The sequence below is a fragment of the Phoxinus phoxinus genome, assembly GCF_949152265.1.
Source record: "Phoxinus phoxinus genome assembly, chromosome: 22".
NCBI classification, from domain to species: domain Eukaryota; kingdom Metazoa; phylum Chordata; class Actinopteri; order Cypriniformes; family Leuciscidae; genus Phoxinus; species Phoxinus phoxinus.
In genome coordinates, this window is record NC_136897.1 from 13509078 (window position 1) to 13525076 (window position 15999).

The following is a 15999-nucleotide window of genomic DNA, read 5'->3' on the forward strand; positions in this document are numbered from 1 at the left end:
TACTTGAATGGTAACAGGGTTTATTTTGGGGGTTCTGGGTAGGGAACTAGTTGTTGTAGTCCACAAAATACTTTGTCATTTTGCATTCGAAATACAACTGAAGAGGTCAGATTTGCTGATTTTGAAGACAAAGAGCTTGGCCCTCACTGTATCAAATTCTAGGCAATACATTAACCATACCATATTCAAGGTTTTTTGTAAAGTTGTGAAGTTTGACTAGCCGCTGCTCGTCTGTAACGGGCAGTTGTACCAAAAGTTGTATCAAAATATTCATCCAAACATAATATTGTTTGGAACCAAAATATTCATCCAAACATAGACATGCACTGAATTGATAACAAATTACACATGAGTTCAGCATTCTGCAACTATATTTTTCGGATTTTCTAGACTATATTTTAAGTCGTGAAGTTAGCAGAATGTATTAAAATGTAGCGCATGGATTTAGCAGGCATGTATTTATTATACTTAGCGGGGCAGCCGGTCTTGGAGTTCTCCCTAGCTCTACAGCACCCCACAAATTTCCAATGTAAATTTGTGGTGAAAAATGGAACTGCAGCGCACTCATAGAGAGCCATTGAGGCAGATTTCAGTAACTAGTTGGCATGTCTGTTCTTCCTATGTGGAGTAGCATATCAAATTGATGAAAGTATAAACACTTCAGTTTAAACATGCTAATTTAAATAGCTTTTATATACAGTAGTTCTGTTGTTTGTTTTATATTTGTTTTGAGAATAGTCATGACTTTGTTTTCCTCACTGGAATTCCTAATTTGCTACATTCAGATGTAATAAATACATTAAGGAAATTCTAAGATGGCATTCTATGCGTTTGTCGTGTGTACTAAAGTAAATCAATCATCATTAGAGCGCCACCCGCAGGCTGAATAACGCAAGGGTATTAGAGTTCTGCCAAAAGTGTGTCTGATGTGTTCAGCGAATATAAAGCTAACAAAATGTTTATCATAAACTAGCGCTAAGACCCAGAATCTGCCCTACCTAAATTTATGGCCAGGAGCCGCTACTGAGTTTGACCATTATTCAGTACATAGATAATCATTTAAAGAATACCTTTACTTATTCGATGAGGTGATTTGTTGCCATGGTTATGGTTTTAGCATGTTTAGAGTAATGCATTGTGGTTACCCTGGATTTCCCATTATGTTTTAGTCTCTGGAAACAGTATGGAAATGTGATTAGAATGATAGATATATTCATCAATGGGGTGAGTCAAGTGCAATAATCCCAGTCATGCAAATGCAGAACCTCAGATGGAGCCACCGGCAGTGGTGAAAGAGAGAGGCTACACTTGCCTACTGATAAAGCGCTTGACAAATGCAGTTTTCATTACTAGGTTGACATATTTGTCAATGGATCGTAGTTTCTGTTAAATAGCTAATAAGATTAGTCTACATCATAGCTGTGATCCCATGATTTGCTGTATGCTAGTCAATGTTAGGTGGCATGTAGTGGAAGGGAATGCTGTTATTAGAGCACATTTGATTAGACCAAAATAAGTGTCAAAACTGTGAGGCAATCAATATTTTTCCACTAAAACATTACTCTTCAAACACAATTTTTTCTTCAAACACAAAATTTGCCATTTGAAATTTAAATATGGAAGTTCCAAACAAGTGTCGCTAGGGTGCTAAATGGATCCGTTGTGAGTATCTGAACATCTCTAGGGGCTTTTACTCAAACAGCCTTTTAGAGACATTTTGAGAAATACTGATAAATCAGTTCTGACAAGGTCACTGTGATTTTGCCAAGTAAGACATATTTTGAATCAACATATTTTGTTGATCCTGAAACATTTCTGTCCAAAAATTTAGTCCTAACCATATCCCTACCCATAACTTACCCCTAAAATCAGAGGGAAATAATAGATGAATAATCTTGAGAACACAAGATGGTGCCGCGAATGGCCGCCTCAGTGTGGAGCTCCACAGTTGTTTTACTGTTTTTATTAGTTTATCCCGTCTTCAGTTATTCTTCTACAATCAGTTTCACCAGGAACGAACTGCTGAACATTCAGCACTTCACACCACCAGATCTTTCACTGGTTTTTGATTATTCGTACGCAGAATCAGCGGGGAAATTACGTGGCGGTGGGACATGCGTCTACATCAACGAAAGGTGGTGTACAGATGTAACAACGTTGAAGATGTTTCAATCTAGTAGTGCTCTTCATCAACTGTAAGCCTTTACTCGCCGAGGGAGTTTTCCTCGTTCATTCTCGTAAGTGTTTACACTAGAGCGTCTCCTAGCTTCACGGAGATACTGCAAATTTTTGTGATCTGTTAGTAGCTACTGTTGAAGGGGTGTTTGGCTCCTTCCAACCAGTGCCTCTACTCCTCTAGGGTGAGCTTGATGGCAAGGAGCTCTCTGCTGCAGATGTCATAACTCTGCTCCGCCGGGCTGAGTTTCTTGGAGAAGGTGATGTATGGAAGGAGTTTGGACGTTCTCTCCTGCCGCTGTGGCAACACTGCACACTCTCCTAAAAATGGCGTCGTCAACCTCTACTACGAAGGGTTTTTCAGGATGGAGAAAGTGGTGAACGCTTACTTCAGATGTTGCATGGCGCGTTCTGCTTCTGGTGTCCATGACAGAGACTTGGGCCTCCCTTTCAGCAGTGAGGTCAGATGAGATGTGGTGGAGCTGTAATTCTGGATGAACCGACCATAAAAATGGGCAAAACCAAGGAATATCTGAAGTTCTTTTATGGTGGTTGGAGTTGGCCTGGACCTCTCTGCTGACACTTTCCCCTCGTCCATCTCAATGCCTTCCATACAAAGTTAGCTCTGTAACAAAGTTGGTAAAACAAATCTTGCTCCATGCTTAATCTTTCCTCAAAGTAGTGAGAATGACAGACAATCTGCATTAATAGACACAGTTTTAGGTAATAGTGGCCCACAACTGATTAGCAGAAGTATTTCAGTAAGACAGTAATAATGCGAGTTAACCAGTTAGCAGGAGACCTACACAATATAAAACTCAAAACTAAGTATTTTGAACACCATCTCGGTTTGTGAATCCTGCATTGAACTCGTCGGAAGTAAGATAAAAGGAACACAGCAAAGTTTAGGGTTATACTATATGATATCGTGGTAAAGGTGAATTTTAACCACTGATTCTTCACATGCTCGTCCTTGGGCAGTGGGAAAAAAATGGCTTTAACTTCACATTGTATAGCACAGCTTCTCCTCGACAATAACTTTATATATGGTGCACTTTTAGATTTAAAACATTGCAGGATGTGTTCATTTACTTAGAGCTACTGTATGTTACAAACTACTTGAAAGTTAATTTTCAAAAATCCATTATCGGGGCACTTTAAAGAACATTTGGCACACTTTCTTTCTTTCTTTCTTTCCTTCCTTCCTTCCTTCCTTCCTTCCTTCCTTCCTTCCTTCCTTCCTTCCTTCCTTCCTTCCTTCCTTCCTTCCTTCCTTCCTTCCTTCCTTCCTTCCTTCCTTCCTTCCTTCCTTCCTTCCTTCCTTCCTTCCTTCCTTCCTTCCTTCCTTCCTTCCTTCCTTCCTTCCTTCCTTCCTTCCTTCCTTCCTTCGCATTAGAATCCATTTCATCCAAATATCTGCTCTAATCCTGGAAGTTTATTATGAAACATTTTCATTGTATTCACTTATGAGGATTTTTCATACAAAAGACAAAAGTGGATAAAAAGTCATGAAAAATGATAAATCCAAATGCCCTTTTCTACTGTCCACTTTGTATCCTCTGTTGCAAAGATGAGACGGCAGAAAACATTCTTCTCCTGCTCCTTTTTGTGTGGTAAGCTCTTAATCATAATTATGGGGCTTTGGTGAATTCAGTTTTTGTGTTCTTTCAGTGGCCTACAGACACAGCCAGAAATAAGAGTCCCAGTCTCTAAGCTGCTATTGATTTATTTTCAATGAGTTAGTGTTATACAAAGTCCTCGAGGATGAGGACGAGGAGGAGGAGACCCAGGTGATGTTATTATCAGGTGCATCTAAACATTAAGATGAAGTTGGTGAACATGAGCCAAGTCCCCATCACTTAGAAACCATGGGAAGTAACAGGAGACTACTGTAGCATCCCTATTCAACCGGCCTCTGAGATTCCCATCAGGATTTGAACAATGGGGCCACAACAACTGGCCTGAATGTTGGGCCTGCTGGTCTTTTATTACCCAGCACTCTGTGAATGTGTAACATAATAGGGGAATGCATGTATGTTGGGATCTTTGCTGTGGTAATTCAGTTATGTTATTCACATTGAGAGCATCTTTAAGGTGTATGCGCAGTGAGTGATGCCATTTTTCCAGGGAATCTGATGGATATTGAAAACGGGCAGTTGTGTAAACCGAAACCTCTTCACTTTATTAAACCATAGACCGTAGTAACCTATCAGTCTGATGCATGTTTCAGAGGCTGAGCAGTCCTCAGATGGGCTGAGGAGAGGAACGGGCGCCATCGCACACTCATTAGACCCAGGAGCCGCTCTGTGGACCCTCTTGTTAAAGCCTTCACGCCTGGCCTGTTTATGTGGGTGGCGAAAAGATTTGCATTCTGCAGATCAAAAGATTTTCATATTCCTCTTAAAATGCAGTTTAGACTCAGACACTCGAGGAAAAATTCATTTTTCTCTATAATGAGCAACGCCGTGTGTGGACCAGAAAGTCAACTTTGCAATTCATAATTGTAGCTGCCCACTGAAGACGATCGGAAGAGTTTTGTCTCACTTTTGTAAGCGCACACTACTCAACCATGAAAATTTATTTAAATACAAAGCCTTAAACAGATACTTTTCCCTACAATGAAAATTCTGTCATAGTTTACTTGCCCTCATTTAAAAAAAAAATAAGAAAAACATTAAATAAATAAATGTTATGGTCCACACATTAAAAGTCAGTGAGGTCCCAAACAGCACTGGACCCACTGACTTGAATGTACAGCCAAAAATATAAAATTACATGAGGGTGAGCAAATGATGACAGAATTCAAAACATTATTTCTTTCACAAATTCCCACGATTGTCGTTTAAATTAACGATCAATTGATCGATTAATCGTTAGCATTACAATTAAAATGATGTTCCTCACCAAATGAATGAGAAGGGTTTTTAATCTAAATAAAGGGCTAGTAGGATTGTAAAATGTTTCAATGTGATTGATAATTTAATTAAATTACTTATTTAATAATCAAATATAACGACTAGGCCTAATACGTGTCACCAACGCCGCCTCAGATACGTTCTATTCAGAATGTGTACTCCTGTTGTGGACGCGCTCTTCCTGAACAATGCGCTGAAACACTGCAACTAAACCCAATGAATTCACAACGATTTAATAAAATTGGGTTCTAATATGACAGTCCCAATCATAGTAGTGCATTGCTGTTTGAGTTGTGTGGGCTGAAGCGCTGACTGAACAAACTGGAGCACTTTGCTAGCGCTTTATTTAACTCAAAGAATGAGATCCTATATGAGATTAAACAGATATATACAAAATAAACCTATTACAACTTATATCTGCACAAAATGTCGCGAATGCATTAGTGAACTTTGAACTAAGTTACGTGCCACAAGTCATGTTGTGGACTCGCTCTATCTGGAGCAACGCGATGAAACATGGCAACTAAACCCAAATAATTCACAATATTTTATTACAATATTGTTCTTTTTATAATGTTATGTAATATGACAGCCCCAATCATAGTCATTATTAGTCGTGCTTTGCTGTTTGAGATGTGCGCGCTGAAGATTATCACTGCACGCTTTACTACAGCGTTAATTCTTAACCAAATGCATCCTATTGAGATCAATCAGATATAGATAGGCCTACACAAAATACACACAATATTAAAACTTACATTTGCACAAAACAAAAGGCTTGCGAATACACATGCAAACTTATTAGTCATGATGGTGTAAAATGGTCCCAAACATAACTCCGGCGCGCTCGCTTAACATGTTTCGTGGTTGAGCAGCACGCACGCGCATGAACCTGCTTAATCGCCGATCGATAAGTTTTTTCGATTAAATGTATTATCGACAAATAATCGATCGTCGATTCATCGTTAACATCCCTAAATCTAGCTAACAGGGAATGTTCTCAGGACTTTAGCTAACGTTCTGTCAAGGTTTCTTAAAGTTATGAACAAACCGTCTACCAGAAATATTCTGGTCTATAATAATGTTCTCAAAATGTTAGCATAAAAGACATTCTTTATATTTCGTTCATGGAACTTTTTTTCTGAAACGTTTGTAGTTTGATGTTTGTGTAACATTTTTAAGATGTCACTACTTCAGTAGTTTCAGAATGTACCTAAAGTACATTTGAAAGTAACATTGCCTTAATGTCTGCAAAAAGATAAAAATGGAATGTTCCCTTAACTTTTGACTAACCAAGAAAAGTGTTATCAAAATGTTCTATATTACCGAAAAATATTTTTGTTACCTGGGAAGTGTTCAGAATTAAGGAAATGCTTGTTGTGTAGTTTGATCTACATTAGGTCTTTTATATCAGTAATGTCAAATTACAGGGCTTGATAATGGTGTTTCGTTTGTCTTTTTCAGCAAATGAAAGTGCATCACAATAATTTAGCAGTCTAGTTATTAAAAAAAAAAAGCGACTGTGGTTAAATCACATTATTTATTGTACTTATCCATTAATCATTTATAAAATCACATCCATTTTTTATGATGACAAAAACAACCAAAACAACCAAAAAATGAGTGTTTTCTAATATCTAATTGTCACTGTTCTTCTATCCGAGCCATTTGTCATCTTTTGTGCTGCATCAGCCTTATGAAAGTAAATTTGAGGACTAAACAAAGCAGAACGTCTATGATTCATGCTGTCGGGCCATTCTCTGCGAGTTCCCTGCGAGTTCCACTCCTCATTGGCTTCATTGTCGTATCTGCTTACAAGGCAAAGATAAAGTCAGAATGGGGTTTCTATTCCCTTTAGGGGAAAATAAGTTCTAGGCTTATAGTTTTTTTTTTGTCCTCTCGCCTTAAAATTGACATTTAAAGTTGCAATTACTTCAAAGACGGTCTAAAATCTGAACAATAAAAAGCTCAGGCATTGTAGCGTCCCAGGAAGTGCAACTGAATCATTTCTTTGGATTAAGTAATTGTTCTAACATGCAACTAAGTACATTTTCAAGTCAGTGTGTCTAGTTTCAGCAGGTGCATGCGGCACAGTGGGGCGGAGGAGGCGCCAAACAGGTTGGATGAGTACAGGTGAGCCAGGAAGCAGCTTATGCTAATTTGTCAACATGAGAAGAAATCCTCCTTAGAGCCGCACTTGTGAGAGGGAGACAAAGCTACATGGGAACCTATTAGATAACCAATTCTCCTGTCGGCCGCCTCACAGGGGGAGAGCGAGCGAGCGAGTGAGGGATAGAGAGTGTACCTGCGATGGTGGACACACAGGGATTCCATTCAAACCCAGCCCTGCAAGGTAAATGTTTATATTGCCAACCCTCTTATTCTCCATAATAAGCACGATGTTGGTTTTCTCACTGCCCTGTTTTGAATGGGTGCTTCGGCAGGTGCAACAGGCTCCCTAAGTTGTCTGTTAAACTCACTCAGAGAACCGTTCCCAGTGGTTTTGGCGAAGTAGCCTCCTGGGTTTCCTTATGTGTTGTTGTTCATGGTGAGATAATACATGAATCAATAGAGCAGTTGTATTTCAGTGTTTTTTTTTGCTGCGGAAGCATTATAGGTGGATGGTGTTTGAGTAAGCTGAGTTTGCACGTAGTTTAACTTACAACATGATAATTATGTGAAAAGCTAATACTCTTTTTATTTGCTTAATGTCTCCATAAGGGTTCTGTCAACACAAACCTGTTGGATGTTAGTTTTAGTTAAAAGAGAGAGGAAAGATAAAAATGTGACTAATAAAGTTTCAATAGTTTCTATCTATCTATTCATACATCATTTATTTAGTGTAAATCTGATGCAGAAATGTGTTAGTTATGAATTTTGACTCTCTACTGTATATTTTTATATTTCAAGGAATATTAGCAGAGGGTGCGTTTTGGTTTGTGAGTTTGTGTAATACCATAGTATTATGTATGTGTGTACTTCAATATTTATCACACCTTTGTGTGTATTCCAGTGTGTGTCCTAGTGTGATCACTCCAACATGTATAGGCATGCAGATGTCTATGTGCAGAGAGTGTTAGCATTCCCGTCTCAGTGGCAGTTTCTTGGCTGGCAGTGCAATTAGTAATATATACAGTTCAAAAGACTGGGGTTGGTAAGATTTTATTATTATCATATTTTAAAAGACATTAATACTTTTATTAAGCAAGAATATGCATTGAATCTTTTTAAGTGAAAGTAAATACATTTATAATGTTACAAATATTTTTTTGTAAAGTATCCTGAACAAATGAATGAATCACAGTTTTCTCAAAAATATTAACCAGCACAGCCGTTGTCAACATTAATAATAATAAGAAATGTTTCTTGAGCAGCAAATCAGCATATTAGATTTCTGAAGGAACATGTGACACTGAAGATATGAAGTAATAGCGGTTGAAAATTCAGCTTTGCCATTACACAAATGAATTGCATTTTTAAATAATTCAAGTAGAGTTCATTTTTATATTGTAATAATATTCCTACATTATTACTGTTTTAATCTAATCAATTCAGCTTTGGAGACCATAAGCAGGTGTGCTGCTACAAGCTGTCGTCCTCCTGACTGCTCTCCTCACAAAATTATTTACTCTCGAACATGGTAGATCATGATAGAGGCTGCTGTCACTTTAAGACCGGCTGTGCGCACACACAGATAACCACGCTCCGACCGAGTCCCGATTTTCACCTCCTCTTCCGCATTTAAAATCATTTGAATGTGTAAATTGGCAAGACAAAATGCATCCAAATGATAAACTCTCACTCTATGATGGTTAAACGTACCAGTTAATCCGCGAATCACATGCGTGCCGAACCGTGGGGCCTTGTCCGTACGGATCACGGATCGGTTGCACAGTGAACACACTTTATCATCATGATTGCTATCTTACCAGAAATGGAGAAAAAAATCCAACTCCAGTAAGTAAATGTGTCCCTGTCCACAAAAATGCTGGTACTCAAAAGAGCTTCCCTCCACGTTTTCTGGTGCGCATCGTTTATTTTTACCACGCATGCGAACCAGTTATGTGCACCCCTGAGCATAGGAGACTTCTTTCAAAAGCATAAAAAATTCATACCTATCACAAGCTTTTGAATGGTAGTGATTGTTGCTTGAATTTTTTGTTTCCTGAGGTAGCTAATTTTTATTTACCACCGATGGAGAAAGATGTTTTTTGGCACCATAATGGTAGTTTACAGTATCTAGCAGAGGGTAATTGCTTATGCTAAACAGCCAAACTCTGAATCCATTCTATGGTACAGTATGCCATTTTGTATTACCTCTCTCACTATTACTCGGATTCCAACCAGGTATCTCATTAATTCAGGCCTTTTAATCTCAGAGGTGGACAATAGCGGAAATGTGTGTGTGTGTGTGTGTGTGTGTGTGTGTGTGTGTGTGTGTGTGCCGTCTTGGCTTTGCTTTTTATAGGTCATGTCACCTTGTCCACACTTGTTATTTTGATGAAACACACTCCTCTTCCTGTCTAGTTCTAAAGGTCAATGGTCAAAAGGTGTACACCTGATCGGTTTTAGCAATCATATTCATTTCCTGTCTAACTGTATCCCAAAGAAGAGACATAAGGGATGCCTTCTCAGATATGAATCATCTGCGTATCTATATTTAGTACCCTGTTTTGTTTGTTGTGTCCAAGATAAGGAATAGACACACAGCTGGTGGTGGGGAAGCAATGACCCATCCTTGCCCTTGCCTTCTACATGCTGACACACTGCTAAAAAGACCACATCATCCCACCACACACATCACCCCCCTTTTGTTCACCCCTTCCTTTTGAAACTTGATCTTTTGAATTTCAAAGGCAGAGAGGAAACCAATGCTCCATCCTGGTATCTATACTCTTGTGGGACATCCTTTGTTATCTGTCCTCAGAATGGTTGTTCATTGGCCATTGATAAGCACACCTCAGAACACCTTTGGTTTACAAAGGGGTACATAAATATACCTTATTTCTTCTGCATGTGTTTCAACTCAGCCAGGACATGGAACAAAAAGGTTGGACGTCTACGTGGGCTACAGTAGGTTCAACATGGGGACCTTCTTCTTAGTTCCTAGATAGGGAGATATAGACTTTCTTGTTTTAAGCACAGAGAGATTGAGGGCCCTATCTTGCACCCAGCGCAATTGACTTTGTACACTGACGCATGATTCATTCCTATTTTGCACCCGACGCACAGCGAACTTTTCCCTCCACAGACGCGCGTCGGTAAATTAGTGAATGAACTTGCGCTCGGGGGGCGGTTCAGCGAAAAGAGGAGGTGTGCTCCGGCGCAAACGTTCCCGGGTGCTTTTTTGCAGTTCCAGAAAACAATTCCGCCACTGACCACGTTGCGCATGTTATTTATGGTATTTTAAGGGCCCATGCTTGGCCATAATGTAGCGTGTGCACAACGCATACACTATGATTCTCTCATCTACACAAACGCAGCAGTTTTCATTTTTGCAAATCATACATTATTACAAGGAAAAATATTAACACACGAGGGAAATCATTGAGATGTGAAATAATAAATCTAGTTTACACATTTACTCAAATTATTATAGGCCTGTTTAACCGAAGCTAATTTGGGTGGGTTTCTCCCATCCCCAATGTCACTTCTCTGTCTTTTATTGCCTTGACGAGAACATCGGTCTCCTCGGCTGTGAACCACGCCTGGCAAATCCGCCGATATAATAGCAATCCGCCATGGAACAAGCGCGCCTGCTCTTAAAGGGAATGTGAGATGACACACTGATTGTTTTATTTCACGTTACGCCCAAACCACACCTATGAATAATGAAGCTACTTCAGACCAACCCATTTTAGAGATTCGCCCTCAAAGTTACTTGCGTTTCGTGTTTGATACCTGCGTTTCAGATCGTTAAAATAGGGCCCTGAGAGTCATTCCATTTTCCTTTTTTTATTAAATTAAAATAAATTACATTTAATTGACCGTTCGCAAAACCCCGCCCTCGAACGGTTCTCGTCCAATCCTAGCTCAGCAACTGTAACTAAGGAGAAGGACCTCCGTCAAACATTCCGATTTCAGCAAGATAGTGCAACGATGCGCCTATGGCAGTGAGGTCTGCACGGGCTTAAAACTTGCTGTATTTTATGATTGCTTGCAACTATTATTAAAAAATAGGCTACATGTACAAACACCGTTTCACAACGGCACTGCAGCCCCCTCATCAGTCAGCAAACAAGAGAGAAAAAAAGAGAAAAAGCACGGACTTACTAATTACGAAACTTTGATGTGGTTGAACAGGTACACAGTCACAAATTCCTCTGGAACTCAAACATTAAACTTCAAAACAAAGTTCGCGCAGTTGCACAACTATTTACACAAATATATACTTCTCAGTCGGCTACGAGTTATGAATGAAGAGAACAGCGTCGAGAGTTGATGGTTTCAGCGCGTCCTCTGATCGCAGTGTTGTGACTGAAATAGCGTGCGCGGGAGCACATGCGCAAAACAGTTTTGTAAAATGATATATGATCAAATAAAAATGATTGATATATAATTTTACAAAACTGTATTAGTGCATGTGCTCCTGTGCGCTATTCTGTCTATACTTTTAGTCGTGCCCTGGAGGATATGTCTGCTGCATTACTCCAAAACCAATCACTTAATGTATGGAGCTCAACCCAGCCATGTGTCTGGTTCTCAATTGTTTGACGGGCGTAGTAACAATAACTAAGGGGCGTGGCTTTTGCGAACGGTCAATTACATTTAGATTGGGATTAGATGTGTAAGAAATTAGTCCTACACACAAGAGCAGTCAAGAAAGGGGAAAAAAAGCTGACAAATGTCTTGAGATACATTATCTGAACAATGTTTTCAGGTGTGGTATAAGCAGAATAAGTGAATTATACGCTTTGCATCGTGGCCTCGGGCATTACCACCTCGGGTGTGCTTTTTTTTTTTTTTATAATCCAATGGCCTGTCGTCAATTATTCCTTCCTTAATGTAACTTGTAAAACACTTAAAAGCAGACATTTATGTTTAGTGCACTTAAGTCAGTCATTTATACAATACCTATTGTACACAAAACTGTTCTTAGCTTTATTTTGGGATATGATGTGTGTTCAGCCCAGTATTTGTTCTGTCTGGTTCCGCTGAGTGTGTCCATCTCTGTTAGAGATCATTTTTAGAGTTGTGCATTATCAACACAATAGGCCACCAAAACAACCTGACTCAATTCACACCGTGTCACCTCACATTTCCCGCTCCACTCTCCTCCGGAGAATCAAACAGGGAGAAACATTCTGTTCAGACCGGTTGTACTTGGGACAGGCCTGGCAGGACAAATGAGATGGTGTCTACTATTTCAATAGAGCAGCTGTAAATGGTTGTTTGTTACGTTACAGTTAAGCTCTTAGCATGAATCTTCTTCGTGACACTTCACAACTGTCGTCTTGAGTGCCTGATTTATTCATGATATTCCTTCAACCGTCGGAAAGAAAAATAATGTACCTCCCCTCAACTTTTTTTGCAGATGAAAAACTCTCCATGGGTTCGTAACGGATTTGTCAGGTCTGTAATGGATTTTGAAGGCAGAAAAAGTTACCATGATACGTGGAGGCAAAAAGCAAACAATCTTTCAGCCGTGCGAGTGTGAGGAACATCTTCCTCATCCATAAAAGAAATGTTCAACTGCTTTTAGCTGTGTTCTTCCTATTTTTCTTGCAACCGTGTGCACAATACAACAATTTAAATAGATGCACAAAGAGTGCTTCAATTGGCGTAATCCGCTCAGACCTAGTCTGTGTTCTTAGAACCTACCTGTGTTATCGTCTGAAGCATGAAGGTCATTTTCCTCTTATGGATGTCAGCGAGGAGCACAAAGATATTTTAATGAATAGTCATTTAACTGCCTGAGCTCACCCATTCAGAGGAAGCCAATGAACAATTTGGTTCTGCTCAATTTGTCAGCTAAATAAATGTAACTGAGAGCATTCCACAAAAAAAAAAAATCTCAAAATGTTTTGACTGTACAGAATGTACACTCTGCTTTTCATATCTGGCAGATAATAATTTCCCTTTCGCAGATTAAGTTAATTTATCATTACTACCGTACTTTATTTGACTTTCTCACTCAGTGTGACCCGGTTCATCCTTAAGCATCAAACAGGTTATGACTCAAGTGTGCAAGTGACCCTCCAATGGTTCAGGATGTGCAATAGCTACCCTTTTATTTGTGCTTTTTTGGTTTAATTTAACAAAAGTGGTTGAAATATGATTACAACACAAACACTACTAATCAGACAAAAAACAATAAATTATAATTTATTCAATACATTATAAATGATATTTTAAATTTTTTTATTTTCAAATGAAGCGTAATGTATTTGACACCAGAAAATAAATGTATTTTATTTGAAAGTAAATGTTGAATTATTCAATATGGTGGGAAAATCAGCATCTGCACATTTTTATTTATTTATTTTTTTTAGCAAGTTTTTCTCAATGATAACACTAATGACAGAAATTATTTACTTATATACTTGAATTATGACTTATTTTGGTTTGCTTTAACAGTTGTTAGACATTGGTCTAATGCATAATCCCTCAAAACAATAAAATTACTAAATAAATGTCAAACTGATACGGCGGGCAGAAACAAAACAAAGACAGAATCTCCAGAGCAGAGAAAAATGTAACAGCTTTGCTACATACCAATATACACAGACAATATTTTAAAAAATAACTGAGGAAACGGAGGGAATAAGCTATACTGTGGTGGGAAGGAGGGCCAGGATTAACAGGTGGAAGAGTCCATAGGGCCAGCGGAGGAAGTGACCATTAAGGAGCCAATGGAGGGGGCCACAGCTGACATATACCCTGACAACGCTAGAGGTTTGAAGATCTACTAGAGGTATGAAAGTATGGACTAGAAGATCAAGGCGGAGTCGAAGGGATGAACATGGGCGGCATTGCAAGCACGGAGGACCAAGGTGGAACCAGAGAATTGGGAGACCAAGGTGGAACTGGGGCTCGGAAGACCAAAGGACAGCTGCTGGGAGTGAAGATGGAGGAGCCAGTGGCAAATAGGAGCCCGGTGGAGGTAAAGCTAGACGCCTGTAAGTCCGTGGCAACCAAGCTGATGGCTGGTGGAGACAGAGCTGAGAGGCTAACGGGAGGAGCTACGAAGGGCCAAGGAACCAGATGGAATCGTGGAATCTAGGAGACCGCCGGAAGACAAGGAAGACCTTTTGAGGTGGGCTCAAGTTTTGTAAAATAAATCCTGACCAGACAATAAGTCAATAAGCACCTGCTCCGGGACAGACATAATGGCTGGCTTTGGCTCCGGCTCCAGGTCAAGCATGGCAGCAATCTCTGGCCCTGGGATGAACACGGGTCCGTGGCAGGCGTGGGCTTTGGGGCTAGAGCGAACTTAGGGATGAGCTCAAGGTCAACCTTTGCCAAGCAAATGAGGATATATTACCTCAATGTAAACTTTTCCATTTCAGGTAGCTCCACCATCCCGTCGTGATTAGCACCAATCCAATAGATTAATTTGTGACTGCAATTATCCCAATTTGTTTGTTGTAATAACTCACAGATGCAGATAGTGTATTCTCGTAAGACCTTTTTGGCTGAGTTGGATGGATGCCACTGCTAGATCCATATATTTTTAGGTAGAGTATTATGTCACGATGGGAAGGCAAATGAGAGGAGAGGTGAAAGCTGCAGTACACTTTTATTCAGGAAACAAAACAAAACAGAACAGAACAAAACAAAAAGAACAACTAACAGTTTTGCTACACACCAAAGACAATACTCGGCAAAGGAACTGAGGAAACAGAATGCATTAAATATAATGATAACGATGAACTCAGCAAGACCCATGTGGACAACATAATCAGTAACTGTGGAAACAAACTGACACATGAGAACAAAGGAAACAGGAACTAAAATTAGGAAAAAAGTCCATAGAACTGAAACTGAAACAGCTTAAACATTACACAAACACTTTTTATGGCACTTGCCATTTTTTCAAGTGAATTTATTTTTGTTTGATAAACTGAATTATACCATTTGGATGGAGCCACTGTTTGCCACATGACTGAAAATTCAAGTGCCATTTTTGTCACTGTACTTTGACAATTACTCACTTGAAATATTTGATTTGATAGTAGACATTTTTGCTTATGGGCACTCTTTTAAGCCAACCAACTGAGCCATAAATGCCATGTGACAGGACAATGATGTCATGAAAATGCTGATTGACTGGTGGCCACAATAACTGCACCACAAGAAGACTCACTGTCCAAATCCGTCAGAATTTGTATTATTTAAGTGCCCATCAATAAAGCAATATGCTTTTGGCAGCATGATAGTGTAGTTATGACATTTAACAGCAGGGGCTATACTTCACAAACGCCCATTTAATGTGCGCACAAAAAAACTTGGCAGTCCATTGTTGTTGCACACATATATTTGTGGATGCGCTTCTGCCTGGATGGTATAATTCTGGAGATGGCAATTAAGCCTTGACTTTCTATGACTTTCCATTTATGAATGTGTCAGGAGAGACTGCATTACCGGCTATGAGATGCTTGATTGCTAATAGAGCTTGGGGTGTTGGGGTTGTCAGAAAGCAGATTTGCCATTTTGGCTTATAGGAACCGACCCTGAAAGAGATTCAACTCCTAACAAAACAGAAGGATTACATTAAGTATGTCATGATGAGGAGATTTTATGATTGATGCTGCATGGATAGTACAAGCATCTCTATTATGAGACCATCTTCTCAGGAAATCTCAGTATACAGAGACTTCCTAATTGAAGCAGCCGATGGCCATTAGTCAGACTCAAAGATGAAGCTGTAGGACGATGTTACAAAATATTTCAGAACCTGCTGATATCA

General features: G+C 39.4%; 1 protein-coding gene and 1 long non-coding RNA gene across 9 annotated transcripts in view; one reads left to right on the forward strand and one right to left on the reverse strand.

Annotated features, from left to right (window-relative positions):
• The window catches only part of LOC306990423, a 598642-nt gene that overhangs the window by 522035 nt on the left and 60608 nt on the right, over window positions 1–15999 (reverse strand). The gene's annotated exons all lie outside the window — the stretch shown is intronic.
• Window positions 1–15999, forward strand: part of naaladl2 (N-acetylated alpha-linked acidic dipeptidase like 2) — a 321301-nt gene that overhangs the window by 16099 nt on the left and 289203 nt on the right. For 3 of the 8 annotated variants that reach the window (XM_079597224.1, XM_079597226.1, XM_079597225.1), the window contains 2 exons: window positions 7161–7223; window positions 7357–7443. The exons of 2 other annotated variants lie outside the window; for them this stretch is intronic. In XM_079597224.1, the coding sequence (XP_079453350.1) occupies window positions 7401–7443 (43 nt within the window). In that variant the 5' untranslated portion in view covers window positions 7161–7223; window positions 7357–7400. Of the gene's footprint in view, window positions 1–7151; window positions 7224–7258; window positions 7444–15999 lie in introns of those variants that run through there. 3 more of the 8 variants (XM_079597227.1, XM_079597228.1, XR_013795866.1) reach the window with 2 other exon arrangements.